This window comes from Sardina pilchardus, chromosome 16 (assembly GCF_963854185.1).
Source record: "Sardina pilchardus chromosome 16, fSarPil1.1, whole genome shotgun sequence".
Taxonomy (NCBI): Eukaryota; Metazoa; Chordata; class Actinopteri; order Clupeiformes; family Clupeidae; genus Sardina; species Sardina pilchardus.
This window is the reverse complement of record NC_085009.1, coordinates 30,672,388-30,692,387: the sequence shown is the minus strand read 5'-3', so window position 1 is coordinate 30,692,387 and position 20,000 is coordinate 30,672,388. Positions and strand designations below refer to the sequence as shown.

Sequence of the window (20,000 nt, the reverse complement as noted above, 5' to 3'; positions counted from 1 at the left end):
GTCCATCTTTATGAATGAAATAGCACACTGTGCTGTAGCACAGCTCTGCCAACAGTCCACTGCTCACTGCTCTGTTCTGTTCTGATGTTCTGTTCTGTTGTTCTGTTCTGATGTTCTGTTCTGTTGTTCTGTTCTGTTCTGTTGTTCTGTTCTGCTCATGTATTGAGTGTTTGCTGCTCGACCTTGCTCCACACCATGCGGCAGAGAGTGTGTGTGTGTGTGTGTGTGTGCAGTATACAATACTTATTCTACAATGATTCTGTCATTATAACTAACATATTCAGACAGTATGTTACCCTAACATCGTCAGGAGGCTAAATAGTCTGTTTTGATACTTATCATGTTGCAATAAGTTTAGAACAAGACCTACTAGTTTTTCATGAAGGTTATACCAAGAATATAGAGTGAAGAATAATGAAGAATACTGAATTGGTGAATACAGGCCTAGAAAAGCACTCAGAGAGCGCAGACCTCCGCCTGTATTGTTCCTCCTAGGTTGTCATACATTTAAACCTAAACTATTCAGATCGCCACCACGTGGCCATACCATGCCATTACACGACTAACCAAAAAACATAAATGGCTCCAGAATCCCGTAGGTGTTAAGAATCACTCCCAAAATCTAATCGGGTCATGTCTGACATTCCCTGAAAATTTCATCATAATCTGTCCCTTATTTTTTTAGTTATCTTGCTAACAAACAGACAGACAAACATACGCCAGTCCCCGATGAAAACATAACCTCCTTGGCAGAGGTAATAATGCTTAACACATAACTTAAAGTGTTACCATGTTTTTATATATTCAAAACATCCTTTATATAATATTACTTACAATTGTTGCATTTACATAAGTGATTTTAAAACATGTTAGTTCAAATATGAATGTGCTGCAACACTTATTTATGCACAGTGTAAAAACATCAATCAGGTGGAACACAATGGGATGAATTCCCATTAATCTGTAGATGTTTACAGTTTGGATGTTTCTTCAGGTCAGAGAGCAGCAGCTGTGCTGAGGGTCCAGGCTGATTCCCCAACAGCCAGAGCTCTCTGAGGGCTGATGGGTTTGATCTCAGTGCTGATGCTAAAGCTCTGAAACCATCATCTGTTATACTGCAGTATGTCAGGCTATAGGAGAAAGAAGGAAACACTTCATCAGATCAGCTGAAGGACACACACAGATCAAAGAGGGAAGCAGTTATTACCTGTGTGTGTGTGTGTGTGTCAGTGAGAGAGTGACTGACTGACTCAGTGGCATGTGTGTGTGTGTGTAGGGTTGGGCATCGAAAACCGGTTTCATCTTGGAAGCGGTTTTAACTTGTCAATTCCATCGACATCGTACGTCTTTTTTGTTATCGATTCCCTTAACGATTCCCTCAGCCTGCATGACGTCGGACATTTTCCGGTTTTCCTGAAATTTTGTGTAGCGGTACATTTACGTCACGCCCTCTGCTCTGCGACGACTTATAGGCTACTACAAGTCAACCAAGCCTTGCTCCATTTCATTACAGTTTTTTTCGATTGTTAACACACATTTTCTGAAAACATGCCTCATATTCTCAGAACTCTACACACAAATCCCAAACAACACACACAATGGGCAAAACTCCACAATTCTCCTGCAAAATGACACTTAACCTTCAAAACAATGTCATTTCTCCTCAAAATGCTCTTTTGTTCTCAAGAGACACACACAAACCATCATATATCAAGACATTTACTGTATATGGACCAGTTGAACACTGATGTGCTCAGTGTAAAACACTGCGATGAATTGAAAACACTTCTTCTCCATTCATTATAATGACTTGGGCTTTTTTTGTTCAGTGTTACCCTACAAACAGTACTACTGGGGGACCAGTTTGTATGATCCTTAAAAGGTTTGGGGTCATTAGGTCATTTGGCCAAGGAGCATAATAGATTAGTAGCCTTATTTGTGTCATAAAGCAATGTGTCATAAAATCTACAGGACAGGGGCACATGGGACATGCAAAAACCATATATTTGGGGTCTACCACATGAGGGAATTTCATTGGTATGCTCCACAGCCATTTTCGATCATTTTGAATTTTGAATGTTAAAATGTTATTTTTTAACGCTATTGAAAAACACGCAGCATTCGTTAAACTGAATTTCCTTTCCCTGCTCTCCCTCTCTGTCAATCACGCATCTGCCTCTCATACACACAAACACACGCACACACACAGCCCCTCCCTTCCGTGCACACCGCGTCTGTCTCCATCAAAACCAACGATATCATCCCTGGAAGCGTGGTCACACTGATCCACATGACGCTGCTGGGGTGAAGCATAAAGTTCTTCCGCAAACTTTGTAGACTATGTGTGCAACTTTTCCAAACAGTAGATGTAAACTCATTCTCCTTGGCCCGCTCTCGTGCGCGCTCAATGGACAGCCGTCCTCGACATGCACATTTAATCTAGATAAAACATTCACAATCGTGAACGCTAAATTACTGTTAGATCCGTTTAGCATCATTAGTAGGCTATGCTGCAGACATTTGATTAAAACTCCTTCTCAATAACAATGTTTTTCAACTCCAAGACTTAAAGGGGCCTGTCCCAAGGAGAAAAAGTATTAGCTTACCTGAACAGAAACTGAACAGTCCAACCAGTAGAGTATGATAAACTTAGCCTGCTACTTTGTTTACAATATTTAATTGGAGGCTTCAACCAGACAGCTGAATTTAAGAGGTGGAGTTATAATATGAATAGTAGGCCTAGGCCATAATCTGCATAAAGATTGCTGTTATGAATATCAGAAATGTCAGTATATGGAATGTAGGCCTATAATAGACTAATTATTCATAATTACATAATGTGTGTGTTTCAAATAAAGACAAGCTTTACATCTTGTTAAAAAATTATTCACATTATATGACAGGAGAGCGATAAAAAGGCGATGCAATGAAAAATATGGGTGTGCACCTACATTTGGTGCCGGTACACCCCCCCAACTATGCTATTTTGTTTACAGTTTGAGGCTTCAAGCCAGCTGAATTAAAGAGGCGGAGTTGTTATATGAATAGTCATGAATGTCATGAATATCAGAAATGTCAGTATAGAATATATAAAGAATTATATTATATTATACTGTATATATAAATCTTTATAATTCTTTATAAAGAATATGTAGCCTATATTCCTTGTTGTGTTTCAAATAACCTTTTGGTAACACTCCATAATAAGGGTCCTTAATAAATAGCAAACTAATCATTAACTAACCCTTTGTTAATATTTGTTAATTGTTACTAAAATATCTATTTGCCACAAGTTAATGTTTTTTTCATCATTAATTAAATATTAGTTGTTTGCATATAAACTGTATGTTAATGTTTTTAACAAATAGAAAGCAATCTATTAACTAAAATTGTGTTAATAGTTAACTAAATGTTGTTTTGGCACTAATTAACAGTTATATTTCTTACATTAGAATGTTAGATGTTTATTTACAAACTAGGCTAGGCTATATGTTAATATAAAAGTTAATGACATATTATTATTAACTAATTGTTATTAAACTGTGTTTCTGCCTTCATCCCAATATGAACCACTCCTCATAGGACCCTTATAATAAAGTTGGTTAAGCTTACTTGATATATTAGTAACTAACTATCAGTAGGCTATGGGTCTCTCATATGAAGGGTCAAAGTAACAATAATTAAATATAAAGTAAATTACAAAGTAAAATGTCATGTCAACTCAGATTCAGTGGATGGGCAGGGGGCGGGGGACATAGCATGATTGACAGGTGACAGTACAACCTTGAAGTACCAAAGTCCAAAGTTTGAAGTAAAGGCGTTCGAATTAAATGGTGGCGCACGGAATTGCATGAGGCTGAAATTTTAAGTCTCATTCAAAATGAGAACAACAGGGAAATGCAAATGTGATGTATGACTTCAAATTAATTCAACTTCTTATTCAATTGATTTAAAGTTTAATGTAATTCAAAATTCAAATGACATTGATTTAAACTTTAAATTAGATTACATTTAATAATCGTTGATATATTTAAATTTGATACTTGGTGATATGACTTACATGACATTTTACTTTGTAATTTACTTTATATTTAATTATTGTTACTTTGACTCTTCATACTCTCACACTGGAAACTCACAAGGTTCACCAAGGTCCTGAAAGATGTAGGCTAGCAAATTGATGCGAAAACTAGCCTACACTAAAGAAGTCAGTGCAAATCAATCCTGTATGCAAAGAGGACATTATTATTTTTATTTCATTTTTGCCCGTTTTTATTGCCTGTCTCTCATTCTGTCTTTCTCTCTCATACTCTCCCTCGATCTCTTTCTTGTGCTCTGTCTCTCTCACTCTGTATGAAAGACTCTTATTTTGTAGAGGGTGTGGTTGCCTAGAAACGTCCTCCTGTGTACTTTAGCCTCATGTTAGTTTTCCTAAGTTACAGCGTTGGTGGAGTCCATGCCATTATGTTAGCAGCTATCACTGAACGAGTTTGCTGCCTATTGCCTACAGTTTGAGTTGTGTGAACACCTTGTGTGCTTGCAAAACACGAAGTAAGTGAAAGTAACCGAGATACTTACGCCGGTGATCCACTAGCACGCGATGCGAACTCCGCATCGCACTATCCCCATTCATTTCAATGAGAAGCGAATTCGCATCCCGCATAGCATTCTGGGTACACATTGCGTCGAGAGCTGTGGATGCGGTGCGTCGGAAAAGTTCAGCAATCCCCAACTTTATGCAAATTAATCCGTCCATCGCGAGCACATCGCGAGGCGAGTATCCAATAGTAGAGCAGGTCGCTCCTGACGTTTAACAACATTGCATTTTCCGGTAGTCTTGGCTTTACCGCCAGTAAATCATTTGCCATAATATCAAACGAAAAACTGAATATTGGAACGTGAACTTTTCCCTGTGTGTATGATTGGACTCATAAAGGGACAGCATAATGTGCAATGAAGCACGGAGGAAGATAGCGATTGTTGATGATGAGGGTGAGTGTTTTGAAGTTGACGAAAGTTTGTTGACGAAACTACTTGTTCATTTGTTCAGATTAGACTAGTAATTTGGTTGTCAGTGGGAAATTGGCTTGCACTGCTACCACAGTTGGCCAATAATTTAGCTTTCGGTTGGTTCGCCGTACCTGTCCTGTTTCACCCATTAAAAAGGGAACGCCTACCAAAGCCTACCAAAGCGTCTGCGGGGAGGGTAGCGTAGCGAATGAGTAGTGCGATGCGGAGTTCGCATCGCGTGCTAGTGGATCACCGGCGTTAGGCTGAGTCATGTGTAGGGCCTGTTTTTGGTGGGATATGGATGCGTGTCATGCTCGTTTGGAATGCTAACTTAGCGTTATGCTAAGCGGAGATTAGCCTTAAGGGAAACTTATACTTTCACTTTGGTTAGTAATGTCAATGCATGTATCCTGTCTTATGTTGTGTGTGTGATTGAGATATGGTTATGTTCATAGAATATAACAAAGATATCAGCTATTCAATTAATTTAGGCTATCTTTATGTGACAGTAAATTGGCAATGAGCATTGGATGCAAATGGGGTGCTTAGTTTAACATGTGGCCCAAAGCCATCGATATCTCAAAGTTGCGACACTACCATTGACTCCCGTGTACAAACAATGGCGGCACATCCGGGAACTATTCCATTGAGAATGAATGAATATCTAATAAGACTTTTCTACATGACTTATAGTCGTGTGCATAATAATGCATTTTCATTGAGTAATATATGTATGTGGAAATGCAGTTTATAGTAATTTTCAAATTTACCGTAAGTATTAATGCGATCGCTGCTGTCAATCCCGTAGTAAACCAGGGACCGAGGGAACTACTGAGTCTACCCACTAACCACGTGACCGCTCTAATCTGGCTTTAACATGGAAGTCAACGGCTGTCGCAACTTTGAGATATCGATGGCTTTGATGTGGCCTGCCTTGTTTATTAGACAGTGATTATGTGGTACAGTGACCGTATTACTAATGATGGCTTCTTTGGTTCCTTACAGACCACACATAACTTTATTGTTGTATGGCAATTGTTGAAGGCAACGCAATAAAAGAAATTAAAGGAAGAAACTGCTTCGATCACGGGTGTGCTAACCGACGCCACTTAGCCTAATCAACTCCATCCAAACCAACATTTCCATTTCAAAGTCCTTTCCTCACTAACACTTTCTGTCTTTCTCTCTTTTTCTCACTCTCTGGTTGAACCCACTCGCTCTTTCTCTGTTTATTTAATATTTTATACATTCTGTTGTCATTCTAGTTAATCTTTTTTGATCAGTTTAACTATCATTGACTGCGTTTACATGGTCAGTGTTCCAGGAGACCATCAGGTGAACCATCAATGGTCAGTGTTCCAGTAGAAAGCAAAAAGCTATTTGAGAGTTCTTTGACTTTATGAATAAAGCATTTTCATCCTCCTTCGTGTGCTGAGATCATTCATTTCCAGTGAGAGAGATCCAGTGTAAAATATTTGCTATCGTTGATAAATGTTATAATAAATATTTGTAAATGATTAATAATTACTGTTCCAACTTTATTATAAGGGTCCCCATACTGATAGTTATATAGGCCTATTACTAATACATTTATTACGCTTAACCAACTTTATTATAAGGGTCCTCCATACTGATAGTTATATGTTACTAAAAGCTTAACCAACTTTATTATAAGGGTCCTCCATACTGATAGTTATTAGGGCTGGGACTCGATTAAAAAAATTAATCTAATTAATTAGAGGCTTTGTAATTAATTAATCGAAATTAATCACATTTTAATTGTATATAAATATATGACCTGAGAACAGTGAGAAGTATTTTTTTTTCACATGGATTTTTAGTATAGCCTACCATTGGATAATGACTGAATACATAGGCCTAAGCTTAAGCAACAACAATATTGTTTATTAATAAGTCCAACAGACCAGTGCATTTTTTGCCATAAAGTGTAGCAATACCATATTTAGAAATAGTACATTTTCAGAAATTCATGTAGCCTATAGATAGGTAGACCTTCTGTAAACTATAATACTGTGATATCCTGTTAATTGTGTCACCTGTTACCTTGAGTTGAGTTCATGAAATTGTTGTGTCCCTTTAAGGGGAACTGGGGGGCGGAGTTTACGTGTGTGCTTGTATGCGGTTCTGAGTGTGAAGTTTCTTTTAGGTCTATAAAAGTTGGACATGGAATTAGGTGCGGTGGATTACTGTTATAAGCGTGAGTTGTGGCTGTAACAGCAACTCGGTTGCTATTTGTTTAATAAATAAAGCTCAGAGGTTTCCCTCAAATGTCTGGAGTATCACAATACGTTGTCCACGCTAGCAGCTAGCTGCTTTATGTTTTGCATTGAAGTGATACCTGCGGTGATACGTCCTTGTTGCATAGGTTGCACACAACCATGCTCTTATCTACGCTTCCATCCGTTCGTTTTTTGTAACAACATTTCCCATCCACGGGGCCAACCAACGCGGTCACATCAGCTTCTTTGTTCATGTTCACTGTGCCACTGTGGTTTGTTTTGTCTGAACCGAACTCATGCGCGTTACTTGGTTCTCCAGTATAATCGGTCCGTCTGAAACTCATCCAGTGAGAAAGGTTCCGCGGTGCAAAAATAAATAGGCACACGATTAAAATGCGTCAATTTTTTTTAACGCATTAATGTTTGTGTAATTAATTAATCGTAATTAACGCGCTAAAGTCCCGGCCCTAATAGTTATATATTACTAATATATTAATTAAGCTTAACCAATTACTTCAAGGGTCCTATAAGGAGTGGATCATATTGGGATAGGTAGAAACACAGTTTAATAACAATTAGTTAAATAATAATGGCTATGGCTATGGCTATGGCTATGGCTATGGCTATGGCTATGGTTATTTAGCAGACGCCTTTGTCCAAAGCGACATACAAATAAATAACAATACAAACTAGAAATGCAATTCCAAGGAATTACCAGTGCATGAAAATGCAAAAAAAGATAGATAATGTAGATATGGTTACTAATGTGTAGCTAGGGTAAACATGGTGGTTGCGTAGTTTACAGAGAGTTGATAGTGTGAAGGTAGACAGTTTGAAGCTGAAACATTCCAGTTCTAACTTAACTAATGATTTCTATTCATGTTAAAATGTTGATTAGCTAACTTAGCTAATGATTTCTAGCAGTTGTGCTAAAAATGCTAATTATGCTAGCAATGCTAACTTTACTAACAATGCTAACCAGGTTGATTAGCTTACTTAACCGATGATTTCTAGCAGTAATGCTAAAAATGCTAACTGTGCTAACAATGCTAGATTTGCTAACCAGGTTGATTAGCTAACTTAGTTGATGATTTGTTGCAGTTATGCTAAAAATGCTAGCTATGCTAACAATGCTAACCATGCTAACTAGATAACTTGCTAGTGAGGACTTTTATTTTGAAACATTTGTTGCTAGGGTATCCATGGTGGGCACTATCAGGAAACAAGAAGTTACTGCAGTATAATCATGTTGGTTGCTATGGAAACGGTCATAAACGCTTAATTTTAATGGTTGCTATGTTGGTTGCTAGGTACATGGAGGTTTCATGTAGTTGACTGGAGGCATAGTTGATGATAACTGACAGTTGGAATGGTTGTACAGTTAAATAGTTGAGTAGTTTCAATGGTCAAATGATTTAATAGTGTATTATTGCAGTGAGGACTTTTATTTTGAAACAGTTGTGGACAGAGGAAACAGTTAACAGGATCTGTAGTCTTAATGAGATTGTATGCTTAAAGCCTGAGACAGAAGGTGCCTCTCATATAGCGTTTACGCGTCCTCTCTCACTCCTCACTGATCTACATAAAGAATGATGGAGCGGCAACAATGGGATAGTCTAGCCTTACTTCTATCTTTCTTTATGTAGATCATCGAGGAGCGAGGGAGGACATATAAACGCTGCTTGAGAGGGACCCACAGTAAATACTTTAAAAGTTGTATGTAGATAGTCTAATTAATGTTGATAGACAGAATGTTTAATGGATGTTGATAGGCAGATTGTTTAATAGATATTGATTGACAGTTTAATGGTGGATGAGTGAATGGTCTGAAGAAGATGAATGGATAGAAGGTTGGATGGAATGTGCCTTATATTCTTGTTAAGAGAGACACTGATACAGCTCTCTGAGAGTAGTTGACACAGGTGTAATCAATTTAACTGGCTAGTGTTAAGAGAGCCAGAGTGTACTCTTAAAGCCTGAGGCAGAGTAAATAATTAAAAAGTTGAATGTAGATAGTCTAATTAATGTTGATAGACAGAGAGTTTAATGGATGTTGATAGACAGATTGTTTAATAGATGTTGATAGACAGTTTAATGGGTGGATGAGTGAATGGTCTGAAGAAGATGAATGGATAGAATGTTGGATGGAATGTGCCTTATATTCTTGTAGAATGGAGAGACACAGCTCTCTACTGAGAGTAGTGGATACAGATACAGGTGTAATCAATTTAACTGGCTAGTCTTAAGAGAGCCAGCCTGAGACAGAGTAGATTGTTTAAAAGTTGAATGTAGAACGTCTAATTGATGTTGATAGGCAGACTGTTTAGAATGGGTGGATGAGTGAATGGTTTGAAGAAGATGAATGGATATAAAGTTGGATGGAATTAGGAGGACTTATTTTGATACTGTTGTGCACAGAGGATACAGGGGAACAGAATATGTAGTCTTCAGAGAGATTGCCTGAGAGAAACTGACAGTTGGTGCCCAGGTGGCTGACCAGCTGGAGTAAGATTCTAATTGCTGCCGTGATGTCATAATGAGCAATGTTAAGTCTATGGGGGAAATTGTAATAGTTTTTAACTAATAGTTTAAAAAGTATAAAAGTTACAAAGTTGAAAAGTCATAGCACACATGTCCTAAGTAAGACCTACGTAACGCAGTTTGAATGAAGTTTCTAGGTTAAACGGTTCTAGCTGATTTGCGTGCGTTAGAAGAAGAACTAGAAATGCAATTCCAAGGAATTACCAGTGCATGAAAATGCAAAAATAGATAGATAATGTAGATATGGTTACTAAGGTGTAGCTAGGGTAAACATGGTGGTTGCATAGTTTACAGAGAGTTGATAGTGTGAAGGTAGACAGTTTAAAGATGAAACGTTCCAGTTCTAACTTAACTAATGATTTCTATTCATGTTAAAATGTTGATTAGCTAACTTAGCTAATGATTTCTAGCAGTTACGCTAAAAATGCTTACTATGCTAGCAATGCTAACAATGCTAACCAGGTTGATTAGCTAACTTAACCGATGATTTCTAGCAGTAATGCTAAAAATGCTAACTATGCTAACAATGCTAAATTTGCTAACAATGCTAACCAGGTTGATTAGCTAACTTAGTTGATGATTTTTTGCAGTTATGCTAAAAATGCTAACTATGCTAACTATGCTAACCATGGTAACTAGCTAACTTGCTAGTGAGGACTTTTATTTTGAAACATTTGTTGCTAGGGTATCCATGGTGGCCACTATCAGGAAACAAGAAGTTACTGCAGTATAATCATGTTGGTTGCTATGGAAACGGTCATAAACACTTTTTAATGGTTGCTATGTTGGTTGCTAGGTACATGGAGGTTTCATGTAGTTGACTGGAGGCAAAGTGGATGATAACTGACAGTTGGAATGGTTGAACAGTTCAATAGTTGAGTAGTTTCAATGGTTAAATGATTTAATAGTGTATTATTGCAGTGAGGACCTTTATTTTGAAACAGTTGTGGACAGAGGAAGTAGTGAAACAGGATCTGTAGTCTTAATGAGATTGTATGCTTAAAGCCTGAGACAGAAGGTGCTTCTCATAGCGTTTACGCGTCCTCTCTCGCTCCTCACTGATCTACATAAAGAATGATGGAGCGGCAACAATGGGATAGTCTAGCCCTTCTTCTATCTTTCTTTATGTAGATCATTGAGGATCGAGGATCGAGGGAGGACATATAAACGCTGCTTGAGAGGGACCCACAGTAAATACTTTAAAAGTTGTATGTAGATAGTCTAATTAATGTTGATAGATAGAATGTTTAATGGATGTTGATAGGCAGATTGTTTAATAGATATTGATTGACAGTTTAATGGGTGGATGAGTGAATGGTCTGAAGAAGATGAATGGATAGAAGGTTGGATGGAATGTGCCTTACAGTATATTCTTGTTAAGAGAGACACTGATACAGCTCTCTGAGAGTAGTTGACACAGGTGTAATCAATTTAACTGGCTAGTCTTAAGAGAGCCAGAGTATCTTAAAGCCTGAGACAGAGTAAATAATTTAAAAGTTGAATGTAGATAGTCTAATTAATGTTGATAGACAGAGAGTTTAATGGATGTTAGACAGATTGTTTAATAGATGTTGATAGACAGTTTAATGGGTGGATGAGTGAATGGTCTGAAGAAGATGAATGGATAGAATGTTGGATGGAATGTGCCTTATATTCTTGTAGAATGGAGAGACACAGCTCTCTACTGAGAGTAGTGGATACAGATACAGGTGTAATCAATTTAACTGGCTAGTCTTAAGAGAGCCAGCCTGAGACAGAGTAGATTGTTTAAAAGTTCAATGTAGAGCGTCTAATTGATGTTGTTGATAGGCAGACTGTTTAGAATGGGTGGATGAGTGAATGGTTTGAAGAAGATGAATGGATATAAAGTTGGATGGAATTAGGAGGACTTATTAGAGGGGATGCATCCCCTCTATTGAAATCCGGTCGCTTCTTATTATTACAGTGCATGGAAATGCACTGTATTGATATTCCTTCGTTTTTTCTTTTTATTTTTATTTTTATTATTATTCTTCCAGGCCCTAATTTGACTCTAACCGCTTATCGTATGAACTTGGTTCAAACTTTGTCACGTAGCTCTTGCATCAAATTTTCAGTCTATTACTTTTCATACTTTTACGACTTTTACTTTTTGAGATACTAAATAAAAACTAAACTTAATTTTGCCATAGACTTAACATTGGCTTTGTGACATCATAATTAGCTTTTAAAGAAATAGAATGGAATCAACTTTGCCAGTGTTCTCTCACTGACTTCAGCAACTTCAATGGAACTTCTTCTCTGTGTGTCTCTCCATTGAACTGGATAGCTCACTTGTCATCCCCACTTTCTTTTGCTTCTTTTTCTTCACTTCCTCTCACTTTCTCTATCACTTTCTCTATTTCTCCCAATTTCAATACATTTTTTAAACTATTATTTAAAATAACACTTTTTATAGCAAAGCAACCACTATAATAACTTAGTAACAACCTAGCAACCACTTCCATAATGACACCCTGGCAACCACCTTAGCAACCGACATGATTTCCATAGCAACCAATGTGATTTCCCTAGCAACCAACCTACTAACCACTTTTTATAGAATAGTAACCACTTTATTTAGCCTAGCAACACCTTAATAATCACTTGAAGTACCCTAGCATAATCCTTGCAATGACTTTCCATGCACTGGTATTTCCTTCAGGAAATGCTTTTCTAGTTATTATTATTCTTTTTACCTTTTTGTGCGCGCTATTCAGCCCGGACCGCTTAACGTACAAACTTGGTTGAAACACCGTTCCGTAGATCTTCCAAATATCTACTAGACAATCTATTTGACATTTTTGAGAAGTTTATACTTTTTGAGATATTTGTAATTAAAAGTGTATTTTTCCCCCATAGACTTTAATGGAGAATGTGATGTCATAATGAGCCAGAACTCTCAGTTCCCAGTCTAGTTAGAACACTGCCCTGTGAATCCAACTGTCACTTTTAAGCAAAGATTCTAGAACAGAGCTCCACTATAGAATCTTTGCCTTTATGCATACAATCTGGCTCTCCCTGAACTACACATAGTATAGAAGTGTTTCCTGTGTGTCAAAATAAAAGTCTACCCAGCAGATTGCATCCCCTCGTGTAATTCCTCGGGAATTGCATTTCTAGTTTTGATACTGTTGTGCGCAGAGGATACAGGGGAACAGAATATGTAGTCTTCAGAGAGGAGCCTGAGAGAAACTGACAGTTGGTGCCCAGGTGGCTGACCAGCTGGGGTAACATTCTAATTGCTGCCGTGATGTCATAATGAGCAATGTTAAGTCTATGGGGGAAATGGTGATAGTTTTTAACTAATAGTTTAAAAAGTATAAAAGTTACAAAGTTGAAAAATACAAAGCACATATGGCATAAGCAAGACCTACGCAACAAAGTTTGAATGAAGTTTCTACGTTAAACGGTTGAAGCTGAATTGCGAGCGTTAGAAGAAGAAGTTTAATAACTAGAGAATGTAATTCCAGGGAAATTACGAGTGCATGAAAATGCAAAAATGTATAGATACAGTAGATAATGTAGATATAGTTGCTACGGTGTAGCTAGGGTAAACATGGTGGTTGCATAGTTTAAAGAAAGCTGATAGTTTGAAGGTAGACAGTTTAAAGCTTAAACATTACAGTTCTAACTGAACTAATGATTTCTAGCAGTTATGCTAAAAATGCTAGCAATGCTAACTATGCTAACAATTCTAACCAGGTTGATTAGCTAACTCAGCTAATCATTTCTAACAGTTATGCTAAAAATGCTAACTATGCTAACAATGCTAACTATGCTAACAATGCTAACCAGGTTGATTAGCTAACTAAGCTAATCATTTCTAGCAGTTATGTTAAAAATGCTAACTATGCTAACAATGCTAGCCATGCTAACTAGCTAACTTGCTAGTGAGGACTTTTATTTTGAAACATTTGTTGATAGGGTATCCATGGTGGCCACTATCAGGAATAAAGAAGTTACTGTAGTAAAATCATGTTGTTTGCTATGGAAACGGTCATAAACGCTTAATTTTAATGGTTGCTATGTTGGTTGCTAGGTACATGGAGGTTTCATGTAGTTGACTGGAGGCATAGTTGATGATAACTGACTGTTGGAATGGTTGAACAGTTAAATAGTTGAGTATTTTCAACGGTTACATGATTCAATAGTGTATTATTGCAGTGAGGACTTTTATTTTGAAACAGTTGTGGAAAGAGGAAACAGTTTAATGTAGGATATGTAGTCTTCACAGAGAGATTGTATGCTTAATGCCTGAGAGAGAGAGCTGCTGCAGCTGGACTGGCCACCTGGCATAAGATTCTAATTGCCCTATTATGATGTCATAATCCAATGTTAAGTCTATGGGAGAAAAAAATGTTTTAAAAAATTAATATAAATTCAACGATAAAGTTTTCAAAATTGAAAAATACATAGCTGAAGTCACCTAAGTAAGACCTACGCAGTGCAGTTTGAATGAAGTTTCTACGTTAAACGGTTGAAGCTGAATTGCGCGCACAAAAACGTTAGAAGAAAAATAATAAAGATAAGAAGATATCGGATAACAGTAGAGTGCATTTTCATGCACTCTAATAAGAAGAATAGGAAGAACAGTACAGTGCATTTTCATGCACTGTAATTAAATTAACAGTGAACAATTACAAACTAGGGAGAATAGTAATATTATCAGTAAAACAATAAATGAAACAATAATATGTCATTAACTTTCATATTAACATATAGTTTGTAAATAAACATTTAACATTTAATGATGGAAGAAATAACTGTTAATTTGTGCCAAAAATACATTTAGTTAACTATTAACAAATATTAATACAATATTAGTTAATAGATTGTTTTCTATTTGTTAAAACATTAACATACAGATTATATGCAAACAACTAATATTTAATTAATGATGAAAAACACATTAACTTGTGGCAAATAGATATTTTAGTAACAGTTAACAAATATTAACAAAGGGTTAGTTAATGGCTAGTTTGCTATTTATTAAGGACCCTTATTATGGAGTGTTACCAAGCTTTTTCTATGCCTTATTGTTAAAAAAGCATTCACATTATATGAAAGGAGAGTGATAACAGGTGACCTTTAGGCGATGCAATGAAAAATGTGGGTGCACCCAAATTTTGAGAATTGATAAGGAATTGGATTGATAGGCAGAATCGATAATGCCATCGATATTGATAAAAACTTATCAATACCCATCCCTATGTGTGTGTGTATGTGTGTGTGTGTGTGTGTGTGTGTGTGTGTGTGTGTGTGTGTGTGTGGTGTTATAGTGTGAGTGATTTCTGAAGGTGAGTGAGAGATTGATTGACTGACTGACTCAGTGGTGTGTTTGTGTTTGAGTAAGGAAAAAGATTCAGACACACTGTCAAATTTCCTTCATTTCCTTTTGGATCAACATTACCGTCAAATTTACAATACTTTGTGTCTGTCTGTCCGTCCGTCAGTCCATGCGTGTGTGTGTGTGTCATGTTATATTGTGAGTGATTTCTGCAGCTGAGTGAGAAATTGACTGACTGACTCAGTGGTGTGTTTGTGTTTGAGTGAGAAACAGAGATAAAAACACAGTGTCAAATTCACTGATAGCAACTCAGTATTTGGTCTTGTGATACTCACTCTAGTTTCTCCAGTTTACAGTTGGGATCCTCCAGAAGAGAAGAAAGATGCTTCACTCCTGAGTCTCCTGCTTTACTCCCACTCAGCTGCAGACTTCTGATGTGTGAGGGGTTTAATCTCAGTGCTAATGCAAGAGCTCTGAAGCCTTCCTCTCCAATACTGCAGTGATCCAGACTATAGAGAGAAGTAGGAGAAATACTTCATCTTCATTTCCTTTTGGACAGTCAACATTACTGTCACATTTACAATACTGTGTGTGTGTGTGTGTGTCTGTGTGTGTGTGTGTGTGTGTCTGTGTGTGTGTGTGTGTGTGTGTGTGTGTGTGTGTGTGTGTGTGTGTGTGTGTGTTACAGGCCCCCGGCCTTGCCTCTTCCCTGGCCGTGCTTCTCGTTTCTCGTCCGCAGGTGATTGGAGGCAATTGGCTAATTAGGTGCACCGGTGCACAGGTCACCTGATGAGTCTCAAGGCGCTGGAGTTCCTCCCACTGAGAGCGGTGGACTCGAGGCTTAAGCAGAGCAGCAGACTAACTTCAAGAACGCTGTCCTGGCTTGCTTGGAGTCGCCCTTGTGTTTTCCGTCTGAAGCTGGCCGGCCGCTGCTTTCGGGCAACTTTGGACTTTCGTTTCGGGCAAAATAAATTGTTAAATTGCTGCAACCTCGCTGTTTCCCCCCTTTTTGTTGTTGCGCCCATTTACGGCGTAACAGTGTGTTAGTGTGTGCTTATTGTGTGTAAGTGGGTGACTAAATAAAGGAGGGAGGGTGTGATTCAGTGATGTGTGCATGTGTGAGTGTTAGTCAGTGATTGAGTCATTGAGTGACTGACTGACTCAGTGGTGAGTTTGTCTTTGAGTTAGAAAAACAGATAAAGTATTTGGTCTTGTGATACTCACTCTAGTTTCTCCAGTTTACAGTTGGGATTCTCCAGAAGAGAAGAAAGATGCTTCAGTCCTGAGTCTCCTGCTTCATTCCCACCCAGCTGCAGCTCTCTCATGTGTGAGGGGTTTGATCTCAGTGCTGATGCAAGAGCTCTGAAGCCTTCCTCTCCAATACTGCAGCTATACAGGCTGTAGAGAGAAGTAGGAGAAATACTTCATCTTCATTTCCTTTTGGACAGTCAACATTACTGTCACATTTACAATGCACTTTGTGTGTGTGTGTGTGTGTGTGTGTGTGTGTGTCTTGTTATAGTGTGAGTGATTGTGTAAGTGAGTGAGAGAGTGACTGACTGACTCAGTGGTGTGTTCTAGGGCTGTCAAAATTGCTCAAAAATGCTAAAAAAAACCAGATTGATTCGAATATATTTGAATATCTGGTTGCGCATTTTGTCAATGTTGCGCATTACGTCAATAACAGGACAAATTAATACAAAGAGACATAACTACTTGTAAGAGGTAGTTCATTTAAGTATAAACATATTTGACAACGTATTGATACTGAAAAACAAGTAAATCAAAGGTCAAGACCGCAGACCTCATTCTCGCTCGCTTGCTCTCTCACACTCACACACACACTTTCTCACTCTCACCCGCACCCTCGCGCTCTCTGTGCACAACGGTTCAAATGAACAACAACAATAAACAAATGTTGAGTGCTGATCAAGATTTTTGTACAAGCAATTTAAGGTCGTGACTCTCGTCCCAAATATAGCAGGCTTCATTCAGTGATTGAAACAAATATTATTCAATTCGGCTAATTGAAGTTTTACAGTGATACAAAACCCGACTTTAGTTTCATGTGCTGTTACATTGCGTCGTTAATCGGATTCTCGGCTTTCAATCCCAAAAGTTGTTGTTTCGATTCTATTGGTGACTGTTACACTAGGGATACAGTACCTCATTGCTTGACAGAACTCCTGAAGCCTGCCCCATCCACGACACTGATCGCTCTCCTTACAAATGAACCAAATTAATCTCTGCGTGATGGCCTGCTGAAATGGACGCTTAAGAGCATGGCATTGTACGCCAAAAGCATGAAATGCGTCAAATAACACGCCAAAAGACTTAAGAAACCGGCGTGTCATTCTACACCTTTTGGTGAGATCAGGCTGCCCCTTCTCTTGTTGCAGACAGAGCTTGTGGCAGCGGGAGTGCAAAATAAGTGTCATTATAGAGAATGGGAACGGAAGTTAGCGGCGCAGTGCATTCTGGGACAAAAAGGGCGTTTTCCTCCATTAGGTGAGGCCGCGGCGCGAATTATAAACAAGAAACCTATGGAAACCTATGATATTTCGAACAAGATCGGCTAGCCAAAACAGTAACACTAGATGTAAACATTTAGGCTACTATGCTAAAAACTAGTAGTAGAAGTAGTAATGGACCGTACAGAGACAAGCTCCTGCCAGACGCGAGGAAACGTTATATAGAAAAGATATCTTTGATCGGTAACATGGATCCCTATGACAGACCGTCTGGAGAGTGGACGTGAGACCCTGAAAGTAATACAAAGACACTCCGTTGTTGATTTTTTTTACCTGACGATCGTGGGCACGGACGTTACATCCAGCAACACAACAGGTTCGTCCCATGATGTGTGAAAAACAGTGTTAGAAACAGCGAGTTAGCAATGTTTTACGATGTTTACAATGGAACAGCATTGGCAGCAGCGTACAAGTGGCCTCACGTATGTATCCCAGACGCCACCGCGGTGCAACCGCGAAATGTCCGCGACGTCACATTCCCATTCTCTATACCACTGCTTGGTCAAATTTCTTATTGTGATGCGCTATTTGGAACGTGCATTATTTTTCGATATACCGCACGGCTATGAAGTAGTTCCCTTCTTTTGGGCTTATTACACTTGAATATTAATTCGCAAATGTGAATGTAACGGTAAAAACAGCCATGTTGTATCTAAGACAGCGGCAATATAAACGAAAGTGATAGTAGCAGTGGTATAAGCGGGATAATCAACTCCGCGCCGTGTGCGTTTATAGGAAAATAATGCACTTATCGAAGTGTAAAGTCCCCTCCGCCTGCGGCGTCGGGTCCTTATTACCACTTCGAACGTGCATTATTTTCCTATAAACGCACGGCGCGTCGTTGATTATCCCTTACATACGTGGCTGTTTAGCTGTAGTTCCACACATTATGCTATGCTCATTTGGGTGTACATTTTTGAGATGTGACCTCATTACTAGTGGTCGAATGGTATGCTAACTGTATCTTACATGCATACTACTTGATTTCAAGGCATCAAAAATCCAAAGTAGCCTAGGCTTCTTATATATATAAAAAGTTATTGGCTACTTTGTACTTGTACAAGGCTTTTTAGATTTTGGGTGGTTAAAATCACTTTCTCTGCTGCGGTCGAGTTGGGCTCTGCACATTCTGCCGTCTTCCAACTTTCAATAATGACTGTGCGACTCCTTCAATAATGCCTGTGCTTGACCGTGCGACTCCTGTCACCTGTCCCTGACCCCTCAGGCAGCGCATCCACTCACAAAGCAGACAGCGGCGACTCTGCTACTGCAGGCGTGTTTTTATACATTTGAATATTAATTTTCAATATCTGATTTTTAAAACTATTTGAATATAAATTCGGATATAGAATATTCGTTGACAGCCCTAGTGTGTTTGTGTTTGACAGAAAAAGAGATAAAACACACTATCGAATTCATTCTCAAACTCAGTATTTGTTCTTGGAATACTCACTGTAGATATTCTAGTTTACAATTGGGATCCTCCAGAAGAGAAGAAAGATGCTTCACTCCTAAGTCTCCTGCTTCATTCCCACTCAGCTGCAGCTCTCGCATGTGTGAGGGGTTTGATCTCAGTGCTGATGCAAGTGCTCTGAAGCCTTCCTCTCCAATACTGCAGCTATACAGGCTGTAGAGAGAAGTAGGAGAAATACTTCATCTTCATTTCCTTTTGGACAGTCAACATTACTGTCACATTTACAATACTCTCTCTGTGTGTGTGTGTGTGTGTGTGTGTGTGTGTGTGTGTGTGAGTGTGTGTGTGTGTGTGTGTGTGTGTGTGATAGCAACTCAGTACTTGGTCTTGTGATACTCACTGTAGTTTCTCCAGTTTACAGTTGGGATCCTCCAGAAGAGAAGAAAGATGCTTCACTCCTGAGTCTCCTGCTTCATTCCCACCCAGCTGCAGCTCTCTCATGTGTGAGGGGTTTGATCTCAGTGCTGATGCAAGAGCTCTGAAGCCTTCTTCTCCAATACTGCACTTATCCAGGCTGTAGAGAGAAGTAGGAGAAATACTTCATCTTCATTATCTTTTGGACAATCAACATTAATGTCAAATGTACAATGCTCTTTGTGTTTGTGTGTGTGTGTGTGTGTGTGTGTGTGTGTGTGTGTGTGTGTGTGTGTGTGTGTGTGTGTGTGTGCGTGTGTGTGTGTGTGTGTGTGTGTGTTTTGTCATAGTGTGAGTGATTGTGTAACTGAGTGAGAGAGTGACTGACTGACTGACTGACTCAGCGGTGTGTGTGTGTGTGTGTGTGTGTGTGTGTGTGTGTGTGTGTGTGTGTGTGTGTGTGTCGTGTTATAGTCTGAGGGATTTCTACAGGTAAGTGACTGTCAAATTTACAATGCACTTTATGTGTGTGTGTGTGTGTG

General features: G+C 38.6%; 1 protein-coding gene across 1 annotated transcript in view; it reads right to left on the bottom strand.

The window, feature by feature from the left end:
* Nucleotides 1–783: 783 nt before the first annotated feature.
* The window catches only part of LOC134059977 (protein NLRC5-like), a 118,272-nt gene continuing 99,055 nt past the window's right edge, over nucleotides 784–20,000 (bottom strand). Inside the window, exons 22-26 of the mRNA XM_062516543.1 lie at nucleotides 19,445–19,618; nucleotides 19,084–19,257; nucleotides 16,324–16,497; nucleotides 15,435–15,608; nucleotides 784–1,130 (exon numbers count right to left, since the gene is read on the bottom strand). Of these exons, the coding sequence (XP_062372527.1) occupies nucleotides 923–1,130; nucleotides 15,435–15,608; nucleotides 16,324–16,497; nucleotides 19,084–19,257; nucleotides 19,445–19,618 (904 nt within the window). The 3' untranslated portion in view covers nucleotides 784–922. The remainder of the gene's footprint in view (nucleotides 1,131–15,434; nucleotides 15,609–16,323; nucleotides 16,498–19,083; nucleotides 19,258–19,444; nucleotides 19,619–20,000) is intronic.